Source organism: Sus scrofa, chromosome 4, assembly GCF_054392235.1.
Source record: "Sus scrofa isolate SSC_HxYL_T2T_F1_AM1 chromosome 4, Sscrofa_HxYL_maternal_Yorkshire_Landrace_v2.0, whole genome shotgun sequence".
Taxonomy (NCBI): domain Eukaryota; kingdom Metazoa; phylum Chordata; class Mammalia; order Artiodactyla; family Suidae; genus Sus; species Sus scrofa.
Window position 1 is genome coordinate 114,949,013 of NC_139386.1, and position 22,236 is coordinate 114,971,248.

The following is a 22,236-nucleotide window of genomic DNA, read 5'->3' on the forward strand; positions in this document are numbered from 1 at the left end:
AGGGACTGAACCTGTGTCCTCATGGATACTAGTCAGATTCATTCTGCTGAGCCACAACGCAAGCTCCTAAAAGATGGTTTTTAAAACATGGAATAATTATGTTAACTAATTAACAATGTCACTTAGACTAAGCAACTACATATGGATAAGAGAGTCCTTCATTACCTGGGTGATTTTAAGAGAAAAACAAAAACAGTTCTTCTTCAATACCAAACTCCTTTAGACTCTTCAAAATAGTCCTTGAAACTACTATGACCTTTTTTTTTTTTTTGGCTATGCCCATGGCATGCATAAGTTCCTAGGCAACCACCCGCACCACAGGTGTAACCAGAGCCATGGCAGGCACAATGCTGGATCTTTAACCTGCTAAGCCACCAGGGGACCCCTTTTATTACTATTATCATCCCATCCTTCCAATCCTCTCTGCTTTAAAATATTTACTGATTCCCTGTAGAGAAAAACCCTAAAGTGAAAGCCTGGTTTTAGCTCCAAAATGCCATACCCTCTCACTCTCTGTTTGCCTTTGTACAAGTTTTGCCACCAGCTACAATCCCAATGGCTTGCCATTCTCCACCAGGCACAGCCTCACTTTCACAATCTGACTCACCAAGAGCCTCTGGAAAATCTCCCCCAGCATTAAGTCATTCTCTCGTCTGGAATGTCTTCTAACTTTTAACTGAGCACTATATAGGCTGACATGTCAATCTTTTCCATTAGTCTGCAAGATCTTCAAGATGGATGATGTTGTATTCCCCAAAACTCAGCATCAATTTTGGAACCAAATTAATCTGGTCCAGATCTCAGTTATCTTATAAAACAATAGTTGGTCCTATTTAAAATGTGTAGGTTTTACCCTTAGATGTAAATGTCTAACAGTCTTTCTACATTTTAGATGTTAAAACAATGTGAATAAAGAAGAAACACTACCCCTCATACAGACAGCAAAAATAATAATAAACCCAAGCTCTGCTACTTGTTACTATATCTAAAGTTACTCAACCTCTCTGAATCCCAATTTCCCCCTCTGTAAAATGAGGATACCACCAACCTACCTCACAGCTATACTGTGAGGATTAAATGAAAATATACTTGTACCAAGCAAAAGACCCCTCATACACAGTAGCTGCTAATTTCCTTTCTTCTTTCTACATCAAAAAGCAAGATTAGGAGTTCCCGTCGTGGCGCAGTGGTTAACGAATTCGACTAGGAACCTTGAGATTGCAGGTTCGATCCCCGGTCTTGCTCAGTGGGTTCAGGATCTAGCACTGCCGTGAGCTCTGGTGTAGGCCGCAAACGCGTTGCTGTGGCTCTGGCGTAGGCTGGCAGCTACAGCTCTGATTAGACCCCTAGCCTGGGAACCTCCATATGCCGAGGGAGCGGCTCAAGAAATGGCAAAAAGACAAAAAAGACAAAAAAAAAAAAAAAAAAGCAAGATTAAAAAAATAACACATTTTCGAGGAATCACAGTCATCGATCTCCCTTTCCTTTTGGAGCAATAACTGTTCTCAAAAGACTTCACCTAGGGCAATTAGATTCTTTCTTCCTATGAAAGCAAACTACACATCTTAAGCAGGACCAACTAAAGAACTCCAAGTTGAATTCTGATTTACACAGGCTTTGTGACTCTTAAGCAACAGAGCAGTTCTTCATCTTACTCAATGCCAAGAGCCCCTCTAAACCTGGGTGGTATGGATCTGAATACCTAGACTATAGAAAGCTAAAGACTTCGTAACCAACGTATTCATTGTATTAACAATTAACTTACCATGTTCCTGTTCATTCATTCCTTCCCTTGAACAATAAGATGTCAACACATTTCTAAGTAACCACAACTAGAAATACTATCCCAGACATACATAGGGTTTCAAGAAAAGCAAAATAGTACACTGCTACTCTATCTCCTTCCCTCTTAAGATATCCCATAAGACAAAGAGAAAACAAATAGTAGCCTTAGGATATTATGTAAGTATGTGTTTGGAGAAGTAGAACAGTAAATAATTTTATTTCAAAATCTAATATATCCTAGTCATTGAGGTAGGCGTATTTTATGTTTAATCTCCACGACCTTTAAAAGCATATACTATGATGCCTGTTTTACAAATGAATAAACTTAAGGTCAAAGAGATTAAACACCCAATATGTAGTGGTATCACAATTCAAATACAAACTGACACAAACCCCTATGCTTTCTCCTTGGGACAACCCTGGCTTCTTGGCAGTATCACAAGACTACAAAGCTTATTTTATTAAAAGCAGTTATGTTATAATAAATTTGTTCTAACTCAAATTGGCATAAAACTTTAATATCTAGATTGAAAAAGGATGCAAAATAGCTAAGAACCAAAACAAACAAACAAATTACAGCCACAAACAGATCTGCTACAATGCAGTAACAATGTAGCTGTTAAAGATAACAAATTTTAGGTCCTCCAATATTCACCAACCTTGACCCAAGGCTGCACGCCTAAGTACAGAACACTTTTAATTCCTTAATAGTAAGATATTAGTTGAAATGTTTATAAACTGTAAGCCTTGAAATATCTACAAATACATGTACTCAGTAGAGCCATATAATTTGAACGTAAAAGTCCAGTATATACTTTCTTCTCAGCTATTTATTGAGTTACTTAAAACTAATAAGATTACCAGAGGTTCCCACTATGGCACAGCAGAAACAAATCTGACTAGTATTCATGAGGACGCCGGTTCAATCCCTGGCTTCACTCAGTTGGTCAGGGATCCGGTGGTGCCGTGAGCTGTGGTGTAGATCGCAGATGCGGCTGGGATCCCGCGTTGCTTTGGCTGCGGCGTAGGCCAGCAGCTGTAGCTCTGATTCAACCCCTAGCCTGGGAACTTTCATATACTGCAGGTGTGGCTCTAAAAAGCAAAAAAACCAAAAACGGAAACCAGTAAGATATCATTTCTTACTGGTCTTAGAAAATGCCATACCATCACTGTAAAAGAAGGAATTTTCTATATACATTGCTCATAAAATGCTATTTCTGGTACTAAAACTCTATCTTACAGTACTTTTAAGTTTTTAAAGTTATTTTCCCACCTATTACCTCATTAGCATCCTGTCACTCCTGCAAGGAAAATAGATACGTATTATTATTATTCCTATTTTATACCTAAAGAATAAAAGCAAATTAAGACCAAGTTATTGTCTAAAGCTACAAAGCTAGAAGTTCCCACTGTGGCTCAGTGGGTTAAGAACCCAACTAGTATCTATGAGGATATGGGTTCAATCCCTGGCCTTGCTCAGTGGGTTAAGGATCTGGTGTTACTGTGAGCTATGGTGTAGCTCACAGATGTGCCTTGGATCCCGTGTTGCTGTGGCTGAGGTATAGGCCATAAGCTGTAGCTCTAATTTGACCCCTGGCCTGTGAACTTCCAAATGCCGCAAGCGCGCCCCCCACCCTTAAAAAACCCCAATAACAACAAAACAAATAAAGTTACAAAGCTAGTCCTCAACAGAGCCAACTCTGAAAACTAAATAACAATGCTGATTAGATCATGGCTCCTGGCTTTTCTTCTTTAATGATTCTCTAAGAATTTAAAATTAATAAAAGCAACAATTATACTTAAATGGACTAAAATAATTTGTGATTGTTTTTCAAATAATCTAGGTATATTAACATATGTGATGCTATGCTTACTAAAAACTAGCTCCTTAGTAAATAAACTTGCCTAATTGTAAAATTAGCTTTTTCCACACAAGAAAAAAAACACATTATGTATCATTTGATTTTAGATGTAATTTTTTTTTTTTTTTTTTTTGCTTTTTAGGGCCACACCTGCAGTATATGGAAATTTCCTGGCTAGGGGTCAAATAAGAGCTACAGCTGCTGGCCTACGACACAGCCACAGCAACTTGGGACCTAAGCCACATCTGTGACCTACATCACAGCTCACAGCAACACCAGATCCTCAACCCACTGAGTAAAGCCAGGGATTGAACCCACGTCCTCATGGATACTAGTCAGGTCTATCACCGCTGAGCCACAATAAAACTTCCTAGATGTAATTTTTAAGAGAGAAATAATGCATACTTGGACAGTGGTTTCTCTGAAGACCTCAATATAAAACAAAAGCCCAATACTTTTTAAAAACCTTGAGTGTTTCTCTTAAAATAGAACCAACTTGCATGAGGATTTATGTCTATATATCTGCCTCATCTGGTCACTCATTTACCACAAACAACCACCTAAATGTGTCACATTTATCACCCACAGGTCCTAACATATACACACAAATGAAAAAAAAACAAAAGCCCTTGGAATCATCTTTTTAACTAAATCAGTTTAAAATTCATACTTTATTTCTATGAGAGGGAGGCTGGCATTACCTAGGGCCACTAAGAAAAATAAGACATTTATTAAAAAAAAAAAAAGAATCTATTCTCTGGTACATTTCAACAGACACTAATAAATATAATCTACTTCAATCCAAAATGATGATCAATAACAACCTAGTGACGTGGTTTCAGGGGTGCAGAGAATAAGACAAGGTGACCAATTACCTGGCTTTCCTGGAAATCAGGGAGTTCTAGGACCTGAAACCACCAGTTGGCCCCCCTTACTAAAGAGTAGAAAACACTAGATGACTAGATGTCTGGATACTTAACAGCACTCAGATAAAAACTAAACTGTTTTCCAGTCAACTTTCCCCAAAATCACAAATTCAATTGATTTTTTACCCCTTTCAAGCTCCAGTGAGCAAACAGAAACCAAGAGGACAGACATTAGTACTTAAGGGAGGCATACATTTTTAACGAGAAGCCACTTTCAGGCATTAACAGACCAGGGACTTGTGAAGTGAAATTTTTAGAATGAATTCACTTTCCCTATTGAAAAATTTCCAACTTTCACTTTTATACCATTTTTACAAAACGGATGACTTGGGCCAAAATAAAGATGTCCCACTCTTTGGCTGGCCTCAACCAACATCAATGTTCTTTCAGCAAGGAAAAGAGAAGTCTGTCCCTTCAGAATAATGTCAGGACCAAGGAAATGATAGGTAAGTTTTAAAAAACAAGAGCTAATATTGCCTTCCTTCAATATCCCAGAGCTAGTCAGAGTTTAGTATAAATTATTTACATACACCAACCTGTAGATCAGAGTTTACCTCACTTGACTAAAGTATGTCAAGCCAAATGCCCAGCTATGCAGTAGAGTCCTCTGAGGCCACAGTAATAAGATGACTCAGCCACTGGCAGGTGTCTTAGGTTCTATGAATAATGGGTGTCTGCCTGGATGAGAACACATGTATATGCCCAACAGACAACCTCATCCTGCTTGGCTAAGAGAGAAGAGAAGCTAAAAAACTGGTCAGTAGTACAGTAAATTTTTTTTTTTTTTTTTGCCTTTTGGCTGCCCCAAGACACATGGAGGTCCCCGGCCAAGGATCAGATCTGAGCCACAGCTGCGACCTACACCGCAGCTTCAGCAACGCCAGATCCTTACTGTGGTGGACTGGGGATCAAACCTGCATCCTGGCACTGCAGAGACGTCACCAATCCTGTTGTGTCACAGCAGGAACTCCCAGTAATTGTTTTATGACAGAAAGAACCATACTTTGCTCCATGGAAGAGACTTATAAATCATGTAGACTTTTAAAACGTCCTCTGTACATATTTTATATTCCAATTTTCACTTACCAGAAAAGTATAATAGAGTAAGATCTAAAAGGAAAAAAACCAATTTTATCACCTCCAAATTAGATATAACCCAAAGTGAGAATTATTATACTGAGTTCTCTGCTTCAAGAAATGTGAAGTCAGAGTCACAAGAAAAATAAATCCATATTTAAACCCTCCTCTTACATTTAATGACTTGATGTCAATTTCCACATAAGCAAAAATCAGTAGTTCGTATTTGAGCTTCAGATCACTAATGTATATATCCTTATGTGAAAACAAACACCAAGCCATAGTTAATAAGATACGGGTTTATAAATATGGAGTTTAAAAGAAACTTACCCTTTCCCTTTGTGCAGCTCTGACTTCCAACCCAGTTTCTATAGAAACAGGAGGACAAGTGCCAGTGCCAGAAGTCTGCCAATTAGAACTCATCTTTTAGGTGCTGAATAATAAAGCCATATCCCAAAGTCGGCTATGGGTTTTTGATTGTCAGTAGTTCCTAAAAAGAAACCCAGGAGGAAAAAAAGACATTTAACCAACGACTATACTTAGAAGTACTCTCTCCTTTAAACTTGGCTATTAAAAAAAAAAAAAAGGAGGCGGTAGATCCAATCCCATGTGTTAAAAATTTTCTTTTAAATCAGAGCTTTAGACATTTCTAAGCTTTAGGAGCAGCAAATAGAAGAAAAGGTGTCACTGAAGGTTCAAAATATTTTTAAACTAATACATACTGAAGAAAAACCACTCACTCATGTATCACAGAAATAAAGTATTTTCAACCACCAAACCTCAAACTTCGGATGAATTCATCCTGTTCACAGAATGAATTCAGTAAGATCCTAACACTGAAGAGGATAAACTTCATAAACGAAATTTGTCTGGAGAAATAAATGATATAGGTAAGTTGTCACACACACAAAAAAATCCTCTCATGTCTCAGGAGAAATCCATAAATCATAAGAAAAGTCTTCTAGAGACACTGACATTGCTGTGCTTGATAAAAATTCCTCCAAAACACATGCTACTTAAAAAATGTAGAAGTTCCCGTTGCGGCTCAGCAGTTAACAAACCCAAACAGAATGAGGACTCAGTTCAATACCTGGGTTAAGATCCGGTGTTGCCATGAGCTATGGTATAAGTAAAAATACAGCTCAGATCCAGCATTGCTGTGGCTGTGGTGTAGGCCAGCGGCTACAACTCCAATTCGACCCCTAGCCTGGGAACCTCCATATGCCATGGGTGCAGCCCTAAAAAGACAAAAAAAAAAAAAAAAAAAGTAAAAATTATGAGATGTGACAATAATCTGGCTGCAATTTTTCATTTGATATTGACATGGTTGCCTGGTGAATATACTTTAGAATCTTTTAAAAGATCTAAATCTCATAAAAATGTATGCATTAAAAATATCATTTCTGTATCGAAACTGCTATCATGCAATTTATAGTATTCTCTGAACATTCACACTGGTTTATTCCCTTAAATACATATGAATCTTAGTATTCATTATTTGTTAAACTTTAATATAAATTAATTATTGCTGTGAGGAAAATCAGTTTATTAATAAAGTTACTATCATACTACAATTAAAAAGCAAAGGCAATTAGGAGCCACTCCTCAATCCTGTTCATATCCATCCCCCTCCATAGAAAGCTCTGAACCTACCTCTACCAAATTTTCTAAATTATGGGGCACCTATCAGCACAGTGTCTCAAATGTCCTTACCTGTATCTACAAAAAATAACATTTTCTATCTCACAATTAATAGAGTGGACTAGAACAGAATAGGAGGTAGAGAAAAAAATCTAAGTGTAACAAAGTAAGAACCAACTAACTAGGACTGACAACAGTAACCCTTCCCTCACCTTGGTGGCAGAGACATCTGGTAATTTTCTGGTCACCAGAAGCTCACTACCTACAACCTCTCTTGTTCCTACTTTTCTTGTTGAAAATATTTAAATGCTTTGAAGTAAATCTCACCTGACTAATGCACAAATCAGAGAATCTTACACATGAGGGATAATAATCTAACCACCCATTTTTACTACACAGAATTTTTATGTATCTACATCTTAAGCAGTGCTTCTCAAACTTTCCAAGACAGAGGAATCATTGGACATCTCATTCTAGTCAGTGGGTCTAGGTGAGGCCCTGAAATTCTATACTTCTTAACAAGTTTCTGTGTGATGCTAATACTACTAGTCAGAGGACCACACTTTCACAGCAAAAATTCTGGAAGACTAAGTTACTGTACTAAACCCAAATTATACTCTGAAAGGTTTTGGTTTTTCATTTCCAAAAAGAGTTTAAGAGGTTGACTATGTGTTGGTCAGGATGTTTAATATTTCTGTTTCTAGAGTAGTGGTTCTCCATGCTGGCTAAAGATCAGAATCATCCGTATACTTAAAATACTGGGGCTTGGCAGAGCCCCACTGTACCTACATCAATGTAAATAAATCTCCAAGAGAGTCCCAGCTATTGACAAGAAGAAGTTCCTCAATTGATTCTACATAGCCAGGTTTGAGACCTCTGCTACAAAAATGTGGAAAAATTCTAAGGAACGTAATTTATTGAAGTGTTTCTCTACAAAAGAATACACACAAACAAGATGCTTATCTTGAGGGCAAGGTAAAACTATTGACAGTCAATTTCATATGCTAAAATAAAAATTTTATGAAACAATTTTCCCAAGATGCTTTCAAATATGTAATAAAAACACATATTATGGAGTTCCCTTGTGGCTGAGCAGGTGAAGGACCTGACATTGTCACCACTGTGGCTCTGGTTACAGATGTGGCACACGTTCCATCCCTGGGCAGAGAACTTCCACATGCCACAGGCACAGCCAAAAAAAAAAAAAATATATATATATATATATAATATATTTATGTGTGTGTATATATATATATATACACACATATATGTATGTATGTATATGGTATCTCAAAGTGTTGATTTCACCTGTAATAACAGTTCTACCCTGGACATAGACGCAATCACAAACTTACGCATGAAAGTTTTTCATTAAGCCCCTTTCTTGGGTAAAAGGAAATCTGCTGGCCACCTGAGAAAGGTCATAGACCAATAGCACTAAAAACTGTATACATACATGCATATGGTTTGCATGGGATGATCGCCATTCCACCAAAAAAATCCTCTAAATTGATCTCTTAGTATGGAAGTTTGGTTTGATATCACCAGAAAAATCACATTATAAAATATAGAAGGAATGATCAGGATGTTACAGCAGCAACTATATGTGACTACGGTATAAACCGTCATGACAGCTTGTTGAAAGCAGAAAGAATAAAAAATGACATGTTGAGGAAATGAGGATATACACGGAGGAAGAGCTCAGGGTGGCCAACAATTATGAGCCCAAAGAAGAACTAAAATCTCTGTTACAGTATTTAAATAAAAGAACCCCACTCATCTCGAGCAAGAACATATTCAGTCTTCAGAGAATCTGACATGCTAATTTATCTTTGAGGGAAATATTATCTTTGACTTGCAAATAGTCAAAAGATTTCCTGTTTTGAATTACTTATACTACATTTTGTCTTCAATTTGTGTAGCTAAGTAACTTTTCAAATATTAGGGCGCCTATTATATACTAGGCATTATTCTAGATCTTGGGAATAAGAAAGCTGAAGGACATTATTGGTTATTTTCCTAGACACATGGTCAAATCTTGATCAAATTCACTTCGCCTCCCTTGCTTAAAACTTCCAAAGACTTTCCACAACGTTCAGCTTTGAATACGGTCTAAACCCTCTGTCCTAGACAAAAAGGCTCTTAATTTACTACCTCCCTTCTTTAATCAGAATTTAAGTTCCATGAGAAATAAGAAATATCTTTTTTCTTCACCAATATACTCCCAAGAGCTAGAATACTGCTTGGTATATAACGGGTACCTAAATATTTGAAGAATTAAATAATTAGCTACACCGACTGAAGACAAACCCAGGACTGATAATTCAAAATAGGAAACTTCTGAACACACATACTCAATTCTAGAACCACTTCCAACTTTAAGATAGACTTCAATCACGTTATTTTTCAGATTAACTGAAAACTCAAGGTTATTTCAATCAGTTCCTGGCTGTGTACCCCTTAGCCACAAAATAAACTTTTCTGGCATCCCTTTAGCATTTATTTCATAAACTAAACAGTAGGCCTTCTTCGTCATTATAAGGTAAAATTAAATACTGAGCTAGACTGAACTGCTGGGAGAAATAATTACATGACTATAAAACTACTACTTAAGTGACAATTTTATAGGCTAAACTCCATGGCATTTGCAGTTTCATTCTGCTTGTTTCTTCAAAGGCTTTGAATGTACCTTCTGGAAACGCCTCCTCTCAGCTTCGGAATCTGGCTCTCCTACCTGAGCCTCTTTTCCAGCACCATCCGCCATTCCCATGCCTTAAATATGACATTATCCCAAGTTTATACGTCAACACTCTACTCTCTGTGGGCGTCAACACATGGCTACTGACCAGAGGCTACGTCAGGATGACCTGAGGAGCTTGTAAAAAGAACAAAGACTCTTGGGCCATGCTGGCCTTTACAAATCCCAAAATTTTCTGGGATTGGAGCCAAGGGCCTGTATATTTCCTAAGAACCCCAAATGCTCATACACGCATTTGAAATCCACTGTCCAGACATTTTCTCAAGTTTGCAGCTTTAATGCCTCCTGAAAAACACAAAGTAGGACAGTACAGTGTCCAAAAGCCCTGGTTAGAACAAAAGCTTGGTTAGAACCCTGGCTCTATCATTCACCTAGCTGTCAGATCATGGTCTGTGGTGAAACCTGGATAAAACCTGTGTCTAGGTCTTGGCGGAATGTTTGGCCTGAGGTGTTTAATAGCTGATTGCTATTAATACCACTCTTTACATCAGCATGCCTCAACTGACTATCCATCCTCACTCCCCACCTGGCTGAAACCAGCCTGCCTTTCAGGACGCCCTCAGGACCCAACCATACAACTAGTTTAGGCTCAGTCTTCATCTTTTTCATCTATCAACAAGTTGCTCTATTATTATGTATGCTTGTCGGCCTGACATCTCAATCCTAACCTCCTTCCACCATTCCACATCCTTCTCCAACAAATTATTTTGCAAAAGCCTTTCTTGATCATTCCAGCTTAATTTATTCATATATTCCTTCATATAACCATATCACCCATAAAAATTTACTAGCAATAATCAAACATTGCCCTGTGACATCTCTCCCATAGTTGTCTGTGAACTTTTCCTGATATTTAACTATTCACTTGTTTATACCTAATTTCCCCAGTTAGTGTATAAATTGCTGACAGGGGTAGAGACTATTTGATACTTTATATGCTCAGCATCTTAGTTCTTAACATATAGCCAGCATTCAATTTGTACAGGAACCCTACCTGAATGCTTACTATCTCAGCATTTGGGTATAGAAGCTTGTTAAGTAATCTTACCATCAAAATCTCTTTATGGCTACTTCTTTTTTTTTTTGGTCTTTTTGCCTTTTCTAGGGCCACACCCGAGGCATATGGAGGTTCCCAGGCTAGGGGTCTAATCAGAGCTATAGCCGCCAGCCTACACCACAGCCACAGCAACGCAGGATCCAAAACACATCTGCGCCCTACACCACAGCTCACGACAACGCCGGATCCTTAACCCATGAGCAAGGCCAGGGATCGAACCTGCAACCTCATGGTTCCTAGTCGGATTCGTTAACCACTGAGCCACATGGAGAGCTCCTATGGCTACTTCTTAGTAACAATCTTATCTGAGGTTTGAAGGAATTTTGTTATTCAATAAAATCCTCTGCTAAGAATTTATAACTAGATTGTAAGTGAAGTTTTTAAGGAAAAGGGTTTTTAACCAGGAAAAGCTTAAAGAGAGCAAACTGGAATGGACCGCTTTTCCTATTGCAAAAAGAAAAACAGATGCTGTACCAGCCACCATAAAAACTAAATTTATTGCCTCAGATAAACAGCTTGTAAATAATAATATGACTTAAGCTACGGAAGGGGTAATTTATAAAATCTAGGTTTACTAAAGCAAGGTAATCCCCATTTTCAATTTTAATACAACCAGACTTTTCAAAATGGGCACAAATCAAATCAGGGGTGTTCTTAGTACTATTCCCTTTATAGTAGGACCCTAAATTTAGATCATACGAAAGACACTGGGAAACCACACAGGTAATTCAAAAGGGCAGTTTCCAATTTATAAAGCCAGAACCCTAGATCTAACACTCAACCCAGTTAATATTTTTTTCTTCATGGTGTAGCTGGAAATAAAATGATTTCATGAGTAGTTTCCAAAAAACCATCATTCTGTGTACCTTCCCACTTTACATGACACGGTCTCATACACAAGTACAAATGTCCTGCCTGCAACATTTTTTCCTGTTCTTGAGATGAAGCCCAAGACCAAAGAAAGATATCCAACAGGTAGAACTACATAGAGAACATAACATCATCTTCCTCAAACTGCTATAGTTATTTCAAATATTTTTCCTCTACTTGCAAAACTACTTAATGAGTTTTCCATTTGGACTAGTCAGAGAAAGCAAATACACTGAAAAATAACATTCCCAACAGGTATAAACTGTTTAAAGAAATGTACATGAGAGATCACTTGGCAAAGCTTTAAATGTTAAGCAACTCATAAAAACTCTTGTAAATGACATCTGGAGAACCTGAAAAATCACTGTATTTCACTTTTCCCCTTTGGTAAGAGACAAAAAATAAAAATTTCATAAAAAAGAAAAATTATCTTCAAAATTTTTGTTCCCATTTAAAATAAAGCAAGGAAACCTAAGTTGTAAAATACATTAAAAAGTTGTGCTTGTGGTAAATAAACTGCCTCGGCCTCACACTCGATTAACATCAGAGGGAGGGCCCGGAGGGCACAGAAGGCAGGTGGGACTCAACAGACAATGAAAATGGTTAAGAGCTGGGTTTTTCTCAACAGTGCCCATTCACTTCCCCAAAGATTGCTGCAGCTACCTCACTTTATAATTAATTCAATCTCCTTGGGGAAAAAGAGAAAAAACAAAAAACAACTAACCATTCCGACTTAGAGGTTTAGAAATCAGTGCTTATAATAAGCAACATTTATACCAGTTAAGTTTTTCCAGCACCATTAAATCATCACTAAATGTAAAGACCATGGTTAACAGAAAAGGTCAAAATTTCATTAGGTCCAAATCCAAAACCAGGGTTTTAATACTTTGGCTCCCACATTAGAAGAATTTTTTTCAAATGTTTAAAGAAATCTTCAAACTTAAAAAAAAAAAACCCCTAAAATTAAAATAGAACAAAAGTTCTGGCCTGCAACTTTAACAAAACACTTGGTGAGAGGCGGAAGCTAGTAACAGCAGCAGAGCACCAGAGCAACATCCCCGAAAACATTAAAAGCCCTCACCCTATAAATTATAATGCAATTTTGACCTCTCGAAACCCTCTTACCTGTTTACAAGAGTTTACACAGCTGTTTGCCACTGGAACACCACCTTGCAGAGTATAAGCGTGGCATCCTTTGTTGATAATCACCTGTTGCCTAAGTAATCATCATCCCGCATGGAGACAGACAGCACTAGGTAGGGCTCTTCCATCCGAGGTTAAAATTCAAAACAAGCCCAACAAGCCTGCATTTCAAGGTGGTCTTCGTCTGCAACTAGTTAAGTTTAAAACTGGCAAACAACAATGGTGTCTGAAGCCAATGGTGCAGCACTGCTGGCTTCCTCTTGAACTCCAGCGTTGTCACTGTGCACCGAAGTCTCCTGCTGCAAACAGGGGAGTTGTTCTCCTGTCCTGGAAACAGCCTCCAAAGCTCAGGAGCCCCTGTACAGGATAATGCAGGAACTAAAGGCAAACACTTTTTCCTCCTTAAGGATGCCTCCATTTCTCCTCACAATCTGTCCTACCAACCGAAGTGACTGGGCCTGAGTGTACGTTCGTACCTATGAAACCGTCACGGTGCATGCACATCCAAGGCATGTGGAACCACAGGTCAAGTAAGGCACAGATACCGAGTAACGGTTCTAATTACAAACGCTAGCTCTCAGGAACTCTTCATCCATTCAGAACTAAACCCATCACTGCATAACTCGGGTGAGAAGCCCCTGGAGACGGAGGAGCTCCTCAAATGTGTCAGGAAAGGCTTTATTAACATCACCATTAACATTTAAAAAGCAAGCGGAGCATTTCTCCTTCTTTTGGCAATTTGGTGCAAATGTTAAGTGCAAGATAAAGCAATTTCACACTTTTCTTCAAATTAAAAATGAAACTAAGGCCAAACGTGATGGGTGAACAAAATAAATCAAAACTTAAATTTCAGCAACTCCGGCTCTTCAAACCAGCAAAGCCCCCGACTCGTGCACTGTGGTGAGGCTTACGGTGCTTGCCCCGGCTTCTTGTGTGCCAGCAAACAGCACCATTTCCTCATCAAGTTGAGGACTGAGAAGCAAATGATCCCCTTCACTGCAAACAAAGGGGGGTCACAGTAACACTAGTGATCCTTCAGAATCGACACACTGTGATAGTCAACACGATGGTCTCCCTGCTTCTTGCTCAAGACAGACAAGATCTGAGCAGCAGCAAGAACCCCCTCAGCTGCAAACAAAGGGGTCAAAGGTTTGCCGTCAATTCACTTCCAGGCAGAAAAACATTTTCCTCAAAAGAAACAATTTATTTAGAATAAAACAAAAGCAGCTCAACTGTGAGCGCATGTTTGAGTGACAGCTACTTTTAAGCTGTGTGAGCCATAAAAAGGGTTTTTCTTTACTTTTCCAGAAATCTTGTGTACACAGCACAAAGCAAGGTCATTTTTTTTTCCACTTAAAACACCGGCATTGGCATCACAATAGCAGATACACAACTTTAAGCTGCCATTTTAGTAAAATGCACAAATACTAAACAGATTAGCTTTCTTCCATCAAGAGGCCCATGTAAACTCCACATAAGCCACAACTTCTCTTCAAAAAGGTCCATTAGAGCTTTGAATTCCACATCTTCATCCGTTGTTCACCAGTTTTGCTTGCAGGGGGGAAAAAAAGGTTATTCAGTACAAATGTTTACAATATTAAAAATATATCTATTTCCCCTATGCCATTATAGATGAACATACATTAACAAGACCTTCCTGGATAGTCCACCTTGACTTCAAAAAGCACCAATAATACCCACTGGCACAAACCTTGAAATGAATTTACTGTATGAATAGACAACAAGTAGAACAATAGGGTGGATTTTTTTTTTTTTAAAGACTGCAATTGAAGTGAGAATTACAGGACTGAAAATATCCTTTGTACTCATGTAACTGAGTAAAACACGTCAAAAAAATTCAGAAAAAAAAAGCAAATTTATAATCCATTTATAATCAATATATTCTAAATATAACTTTAAAAAATGAAACTATAAAAAGGTGGAGTTTAGTCAAACTTTTACCCCTTCTAGTTTCACTCTGTAATTTATATGGAGCAATATAGACCTACTCCGTTATTGTAGAAAGGGGTCAAGATACAAAGCCGTTTAAAAATCCACCTTCATCTGTGTTACCAAAGACAGCAGCTGTTATTTTCTTTTAAGAAGACACTCATACAAACAATTACTAAACAGCCAAAAAACACTGTAGGACTTTTACTTTCCAACTGTTTAAATCAAACATATAAAACTCTTCATTAAGCTAGACAGTTCACCATGGTTACCTGAAATCATTTTCTCCCTTTAGGCACATCACTATAACCAGAATGTTAACAGGATCAGCTCCACTTTTCTTGTTCTCATAACTAACTCCTATCTCCAAACCAAACACTGTGGCAGAGACAGAAAAAAAAAAAAAAAAAATGTCCAGAAACTCTCTCCAAAAATGTTTCACAAAAAAGGTCATTAAGGCCCTCTTCTCAAGAGGATCTCCTAGTTCTGTTACCAGAGTTTTTGGTGAATGGGTCCTATATGGACCCAAACTGCAGTTCAAGCTGTACCTGCATGATGAGCAATTTCACCATCTGAAGAAAGTGGATTTAAAATTGAAAAGGCAAAAATGACAAAAAATTGTCAGTGAAAACCTGCTCAGAAGTTTTTAAATAAATCAAAACAAGTGTTTGATTCTGAAAGCAACACATTCTCTACTTTTACTACTGTTCCTCAAATGATCCAATTGAGTTAAGAAGGGCCAAAGTATATTACCTTCAAAATGTGACAAAAGCTTTTACCAACCAGAGGATGGACATTTTAAGGCATAATCCTTAAAGGGAAAACTTTATCTACTTTCAGTTGAGAGTCAAAACATACATCCTAAACCAAGAATTTAAATTTTTGAGTGGAAAATTCCTTATAGGAATCCCAGTTACAACCAACAAAATACAAAAAAATTGACTAGTAGCTGAATGATTCATTTTCGTAAACTTTGAAGTTGTGATCTAAAAATCTTAATTAGCTTGATGGGTTTTTTTTTTTAAACAGTAATACCTAATAGGTCATTTAATGATATACTGAAGTAATGCTTTCCATTCATTTGAACTGAGTTCCAGAAAATTAAAAAAAATCAATTAAACAAATATATTTTTTAAAGTAAAAGTAAAAGAAACAATTGGTTGTTACAAAGAACATCCAATGTTGAGATTATGAAATTCTGGCTAATGAGAATTAGAACTAGATAGCTTTAGACTTTTGCTTGCGTTCCACTCTGAAGTTTTAAGAAGATAGTTTACCAATATCATGAACCTGCACAAACAGAATGGGCAACACAAATCAGAGATTCATCTGAGTGGTGGCACTCTGTCGGTAAGCACCAAATTAAACATAATTAGTTATAATACATACATTTAGAAATGGTATCAAGCCATTGTTTCAAAAACACTGAAGCACAAATTGCCCAGATCTACAAAAGCCGCGATGTCAGATAAAGATTTAAACAAACATAGAGCAAAAACCACAGTACTCTACTCTTAAGGTAAGCTGTCACATCAACTTAAAAAAACAGAATGGAGGGAGGGAGGGAGGGAGGAAGAAAAAAATAAAAGAAACAGGGAAAAGCCGCACACACTTCAGATTAGAGTAAAATTAGAGGTCATGGACTTCGCTCTCTAAAAGAGAAAAACCATTTGCCCCGCCATCTTATCAAAGATATTCAAAAGTTAATGGTTAGTGAAATTATTTAAACTGGAAAAATGTATCCAGCCACAAATTGTACTTTGACCCTCTGTATGCACAGACTGCACATTTGCATTAGTTTCTGAACAGGTGTCTACTCCATATTAGCATGTCAAGCAGAGCCTTTTAAAAGCAAATAGGACCAAAAGTCTTAATTGTAGGATTTCAGGTATTTTCCCTACAGGCACACCAAAGACCTGTGTGTTCATAGCCTAGTATCTTTCTTCCCTCAAAATGGCTAGTTTTTCCAGTTTAAAAACAAAAAAACCACAAAACCTTCCAAACTTAAAAAGAAAATTTAGAAACGCATAGTGAAAACCAAAAAGGATGACACAGTGTGATGAGGCTTTCATGCTGACATGCATTAGACACCTGTCATAACGAACAATTAAAAATTACACGACATTTCCCTGGGTTATTATTGGTGCTATTTCAAAACCATCAGCTTTGATAACAGAAAGAAAACAGTTGGGTTCTGCCAGGCTTTCAATAAGTCACACAGAAGAGAAACATGACCATGATCCAAAGGTCCTCAAGGTTCTAATCATAATTAAGTATCATGGGCCTTAGCTCAAGTCCTTAGCATTTAAATCGTTGAGGGAAAAGACTTACAAATGACCTGAGAAACTAGGAGTTCGGGCACAGGGTAGACTTAAAAAAAAAAAAAAGACAAGAAAATCACTCACTACTGTTAAGCAGCAAAAGCCCTTGTTAAGAACCAGAAATTGATATACTCTTCAGTTTTGGAAAAAATTGTGAAGGTAGGCTAAATTATTTTGTATTAATTCCAGGTGTCTGGGAAAATAAAACACTAAAAAGGGCTTTCCTTAACTGACCTTTCAATACTCTGTGGTTAGACACAAGTGAAAACATTAAACACAAAATTTCAGAGATACTGAAAACATTTTCAATAATGTAATGTCATCGCTACTAGTTTAAATATGAAAATAAAAATACGAGCGAAATTTTAAAAGAGCACGTCAAAGGCATTTCACGATGACTTTAAAAAATTCTGCAATCCAGATACGGCTGATTAATGCCCACTGAAACAAAAGATGACTTATGAGCCTGCAGACAACTTTTCTTTCTATTATTAAAATCAGAAATTTGAATGGATACAAAAATAAAAACTCATCTCCAGTGAAAAACGCGTTCTGAAATATGCACAATTAAATTAGAACTGTACTTGCCACACCGCTCTGAAAAAGTCAGTAAAACACTACCACACACCAATAACTGACCAAAGAATTCTGATTTTAAAAGCACCTACTCACTTCCTGCATACTAGTGTAAGCATAAGACATACGTGGTTTGTAACATACTCCTCAATTTTTACTGAACAGTTACAGCTACAAACCAAAAGTGCATATACGGGATACAGAACTCAAGAACTAGTGATAAAAAATGCTTATGTTAAAGCAAACTCTCTGGGAATAAACCATGTATTTTAAGAGAAATACTCAAATACCTGATTAAAATAATCACACTGCTATACAATTTACCAGCTGATACCTCTGAGATCCCTGCTCGAATTTCAGCCACATAAATAACATTTGTGATACATGAATTATTTACCTACATTCCAATCAAGCCAATTTTTAGGTTGTATATTATCATCTTTATATAGTCTGTGGGCTCTTTGTTTTCCAAATTCTGACTTCAGAGTTTTGGTTTTGTAACTTTGAGGATTTTTTTAAGCTCAAGGTTAAAAAAGAAACTGCAGAAAAAGAGGGGAAAAGTTACTCAAAAGAGTGGGAACTCCTAGTTAAAGTAAATCCATCTGCCTGCTACCTTTGGGGCATCCCTTTCACTTAAAATAAGAGCTAAACTCTCCTAAATTCTATTTTAAAGAGGTTTATAAAAATATAAAAAAGAAAAATGCTACAACTAAACAACTAATTAAAAAGAAAATTTCATCTGATGCTGTATCCCATTACACATCACAAAACAGGAACCATGTCAAAGCACTAAATACAAGTTACACATGGACTTTAAGACGCACCACGGACAATGATCATGACCAGGTAATCTTCTTCAGATTTGGCCAGTGCCTTGGCAGGGGAATCCAGGAACTGCTGGGAGAACTCACAGGGTGGGAAGGCGTGAAGGACCCCGGTGTTTTCCTTGTCTTTGTTGCCCCCCACAGGGAGGCTGATCACCCCAGCGGCCTGCTTTTGCTTTAAATAGGACACGAGGTTCCTAAGTGGCCTCTGAGTAGAGGTGGCAGTGTCTGACGTGGCCGAGGAAGAAGAGGACCTGCTATCAGAATTTCCAGGCACAGCCAGAAGAATAGCATAACCATTGGGCCCTGCTACTTTGATGCGGCGAGTGACTTCATCCAACTTGGGCTGGTCCAAACGAAGACGCTGAGTGATCTTGAGCTGGGCCACTTTGCCTCCCGTTGAGCCCTCCACAAGAAGACTACTAGCCACTTGGAGGTCACCCTGCAGCAGATGCATGTTGGAAGGAAAGTTGCTGTTCTTCAACAGAAGCATGCCCTGCCACGCCAAACAGAGTTTGGGAGAGGCTGCTGCTGCAGGGGCTGTCCCACCATCCTGTTTCTGGGAAGGGGACTTCAGCTTCGATGAAGCAGTGCTGGTGCTGGGGGCACTCCCATCAGACCGGTCTTCTTTTTTCAGAGGGCTTTTTCCCTCGGTGGAAGCTGTCGTCCGGTGCTTCCTATCCCGTTCAGCTGATGCAGAGTTTTTACGGTCTCGCTTGTCACCCTGGCTCTTCTCCAAACTACCTCGTCTGTCTCTGACTGGAGAGGGCCTTTCCAGGAGGAGAAGACGGGAAGATCGATCGTTGTCACTATTGTAGCGATCCCGGCTACTGCTCAGTTCTGGACTGCGGTCAGGAGAAGGCGCGCAGTGACGTTTTCGGGGGCGGTCATTCTCAGGGGACCTATCCAGATGCCGTCCCCCACTCTCCTCAGGCAGCCTTCGCTTCCTAGGCTGGTCTCTGCTGCTGGGCAGATCTCGCTCACCTCTGTCCCGGTCCAACGACCAGCCGTCCCGCCTGCGATCCAGGCTGTCCAGTGGCTCATAAGCAGGCACAGCAGTAGCTGCAGTCCGAGTGCTGCGTTCACGGACGGGGGGCGGGGGCGGCACCCAGTCAGAGTCAGGATAAAGGTCCCGATCACGATCTCTGTATAGTAAGGGTGGTGTCCTATCCCGAGCACCCCTCAAAGGATCAGGTGCCCGATGTCCAAAAGCATCTGTCACCAGTTCATAATGAGTTAAGGGCAGAGGCTGCAGATACTGCTGCTGGTAACGATGTTCTGTGTCAGCAAAGTCTACTCTAAGGCGACGATCTGGGCCACCAAGTGGGAAGCCCCGCATATGCGTCCAGGCGGCATGAGCTGCATCCAGGCTTTCGTATTGGATGTATGCCCAACTGTCACCTTTGCGGTAGTCGATGGTACGTATGGTGCCAAATCGGTCAAATTCCCTTGCCAGGGCAGCAAGAGGCACCCAAGGACCCAGGCCACCTACCCAGAGGCGAGTGGTGGGTGTAGCTTTGCCATAACCAATTTTGATAGGATTCCGAATTATAATTTTGCCAGACATTGCTAGTTTGGCCCGGTGAGACATGTCTAGGTTCTCAAATTTGAGAAAGCCATAGGTGCTGGTCTGGCCCCGAGAAGGCCTCTTGATGTCTACTTCTGTGATGACTCCAAAACGGTCAAAAGCCCTTCTTAGGTCACTCTCTGTCACAGTGATGTCTAGGTTGCCCAAGAAAAGCGTCCGGTTAGCTCGCTGATCATCCTCGGGCGAGATCTCATCCACATCTCTGAAAGGAGCAGCACCTGCTCCAGCTCCCACCCTTGGCTCCAGACTGTAGGCTGGCCGCACTCTCTCATAGAATGGATAGTCTCGCTCTCTCTCCAGCTCTCGGGGCAACGGTGGCGGAGGAGGAGGGGGCAGGCGGCCAAGAGCCAACTGCTGCAACCGGTAGTCTCTGTATCCCAAGGCTGCGCCACCAGGAGAAAGTGATCTCTGGCCTCCACCACCTCCCCCAGGGGGGTGCCGGTGACCACCCACAGAGGACCCGACCACGCTGGCTGATGGAGGATAAGAATCTTTGTCTAAAGGGGAGCGGCTGCGGCGCCGGCTCACATACACAGCTTCTATCTTCAGGGGCCGGTCATAGAGCACCAGGCGGCCTCTGGCATGCTTGGCCGCCCGCGCGTCCTCTGGCCGCCGGAAGTTCACAAAGGCTACTCGCTCATCCCCGCTGCCAGAACCCGAGAGATGGCTGATTTTGACACTTACATCACCGAAGCGTTTGAACTCATGAAACAGTCCGTCCTCCACCGCCTCGTCACTCAGCTGGGACCCCAACTCGCTTATCTTCAGCGTCTTGTATTCCCCGCCGTCCCCGCCGCCAGGAGCTGAAGAGGCGGCCCCAGAGGAACGTGATTCCCCGCCTCCACCCCGGGAGCTGCTGCGCGACTCGCCCCCGCCCGAGGAATTTTTGGTGCTTGGGGAGCTGTAACTATGCAAGCGGCTACTGGAGCTGCCCCCACCGGTCTCGTACTCGCGGCTACCACCTCGGCTGCTGGACTTGTCCAGATGAAGGCTGCGCCGCGACCCGCCGCCGCTGTCGGTCTTTCCGCTGCTGCTCCCATTGCTGCCACCAGAGCCCCCCAACTTCTTGCTCCGCTCCCCGCGGGAAGTCGAGTCCTCACCACCACGCGAACGTTTGGGCTTGACTGGGGAGCGCTCTTTTCCCTTCATTGTCGCGGGTCGCCGGAGGTCTTCTCCGCGGAGCTGATTAACCCGCCGCCCCGCGCTCGTTTCACACAGCGGAACCGCACGCCGCCATCTTGGACTCCGCCGCGGCAAAGGGTCCCGCCCCGCAGTCTTCATTGGTCAATTAGCTCCTCTCTTCTACAGTCTCATTGGGAAAACTATTTGTCTGTCTTTACATCTCCCCGCGCTCCGGGAAGGCGCCCGCCCGACCACTGTTATTGGGTTCCCAACGCCCTAGTCAGAGTACCTCATTGGTTACATTCGTTGTCCATCTTAACGGTTCCTCGCGCCAGACTGTAGCTCCGCCCCTCGCACTCTACGGTCACCTGACCCGAAGTCTGGAGGCGTTGATTGGACAAAAAGTCTGCCCTGTAACGGTACTTCTTGCGCGGTGAAAGCAGAGATCCCACCTCCTCATCCCTTTCATTGGTTTGTGATCCCGTCCTTTAACCTACTATTTGGGAAGTCGGGCCATATGTTCTAGCGTTTTTTTCTGAGAGGCCGGCTCACAGCGATCTCGCGAGAGAGAGAAAGCTCCCTCTTTCGACCCCCTTCTTTTACTTCTCCGGCGGCTGAAAGAGGTTTAAATCTGATTGGATGTTGATGAGGACGTTGATAGGCTGAAATAACTGTCCATCATTCGCTTAAAGGGGTAGGCCCATTTACTGAGGAGGCTGCCTGAAGGCGAAAGGGT

At 40.4% G+C, this 22,236-nt stretch overlaps 1 protein-coding gene across 6 annotated transcripts in view; it reads right to left on the reverse strand.

Annotated features, from left to right (window-relative positions):
• Nucleotides 1-21,846, reverse strand: part of RBM15 (RNA binding motif protein 15) — a 41,524-nt gene extending 19,678 nt beyond the window's left edge. The window contains exons 1-4 of one of the 6 annotated variants that reach the window (XR_014844571.1): nt 13,102-15,314; nt 5,981-6,140; nt 3,996-5,683; nt 78-3,251 (exon numbers count right to left, since the gene is read on the reverse strand). Coding sequence is in view for 3 of the 6 variants with exons in the window: in XM_005663577.4 (XP_005663634.1) it covers nt 14,648-14,670; nt 18,791-21,659 (2,892 nt within the window). In the remaining 3 variants the exon portion in view is untranslated. Of the gene's footprint in view, nt 1-77; nt 3,252-3,995; nt 5,684-5,980; nt 6,141-13,101; nt 15,315-15,341; nt 15,448-18,790 lie in introns of those variants that run through there. The other 5 variants (XR_014844569.1, XR_014844570.1, XM_085023694.1 and 2 more) reach the window with 5 other exon arrangements.
• Nucleotides 21,847-22,236: the final 390 nt, after the last annotated feature.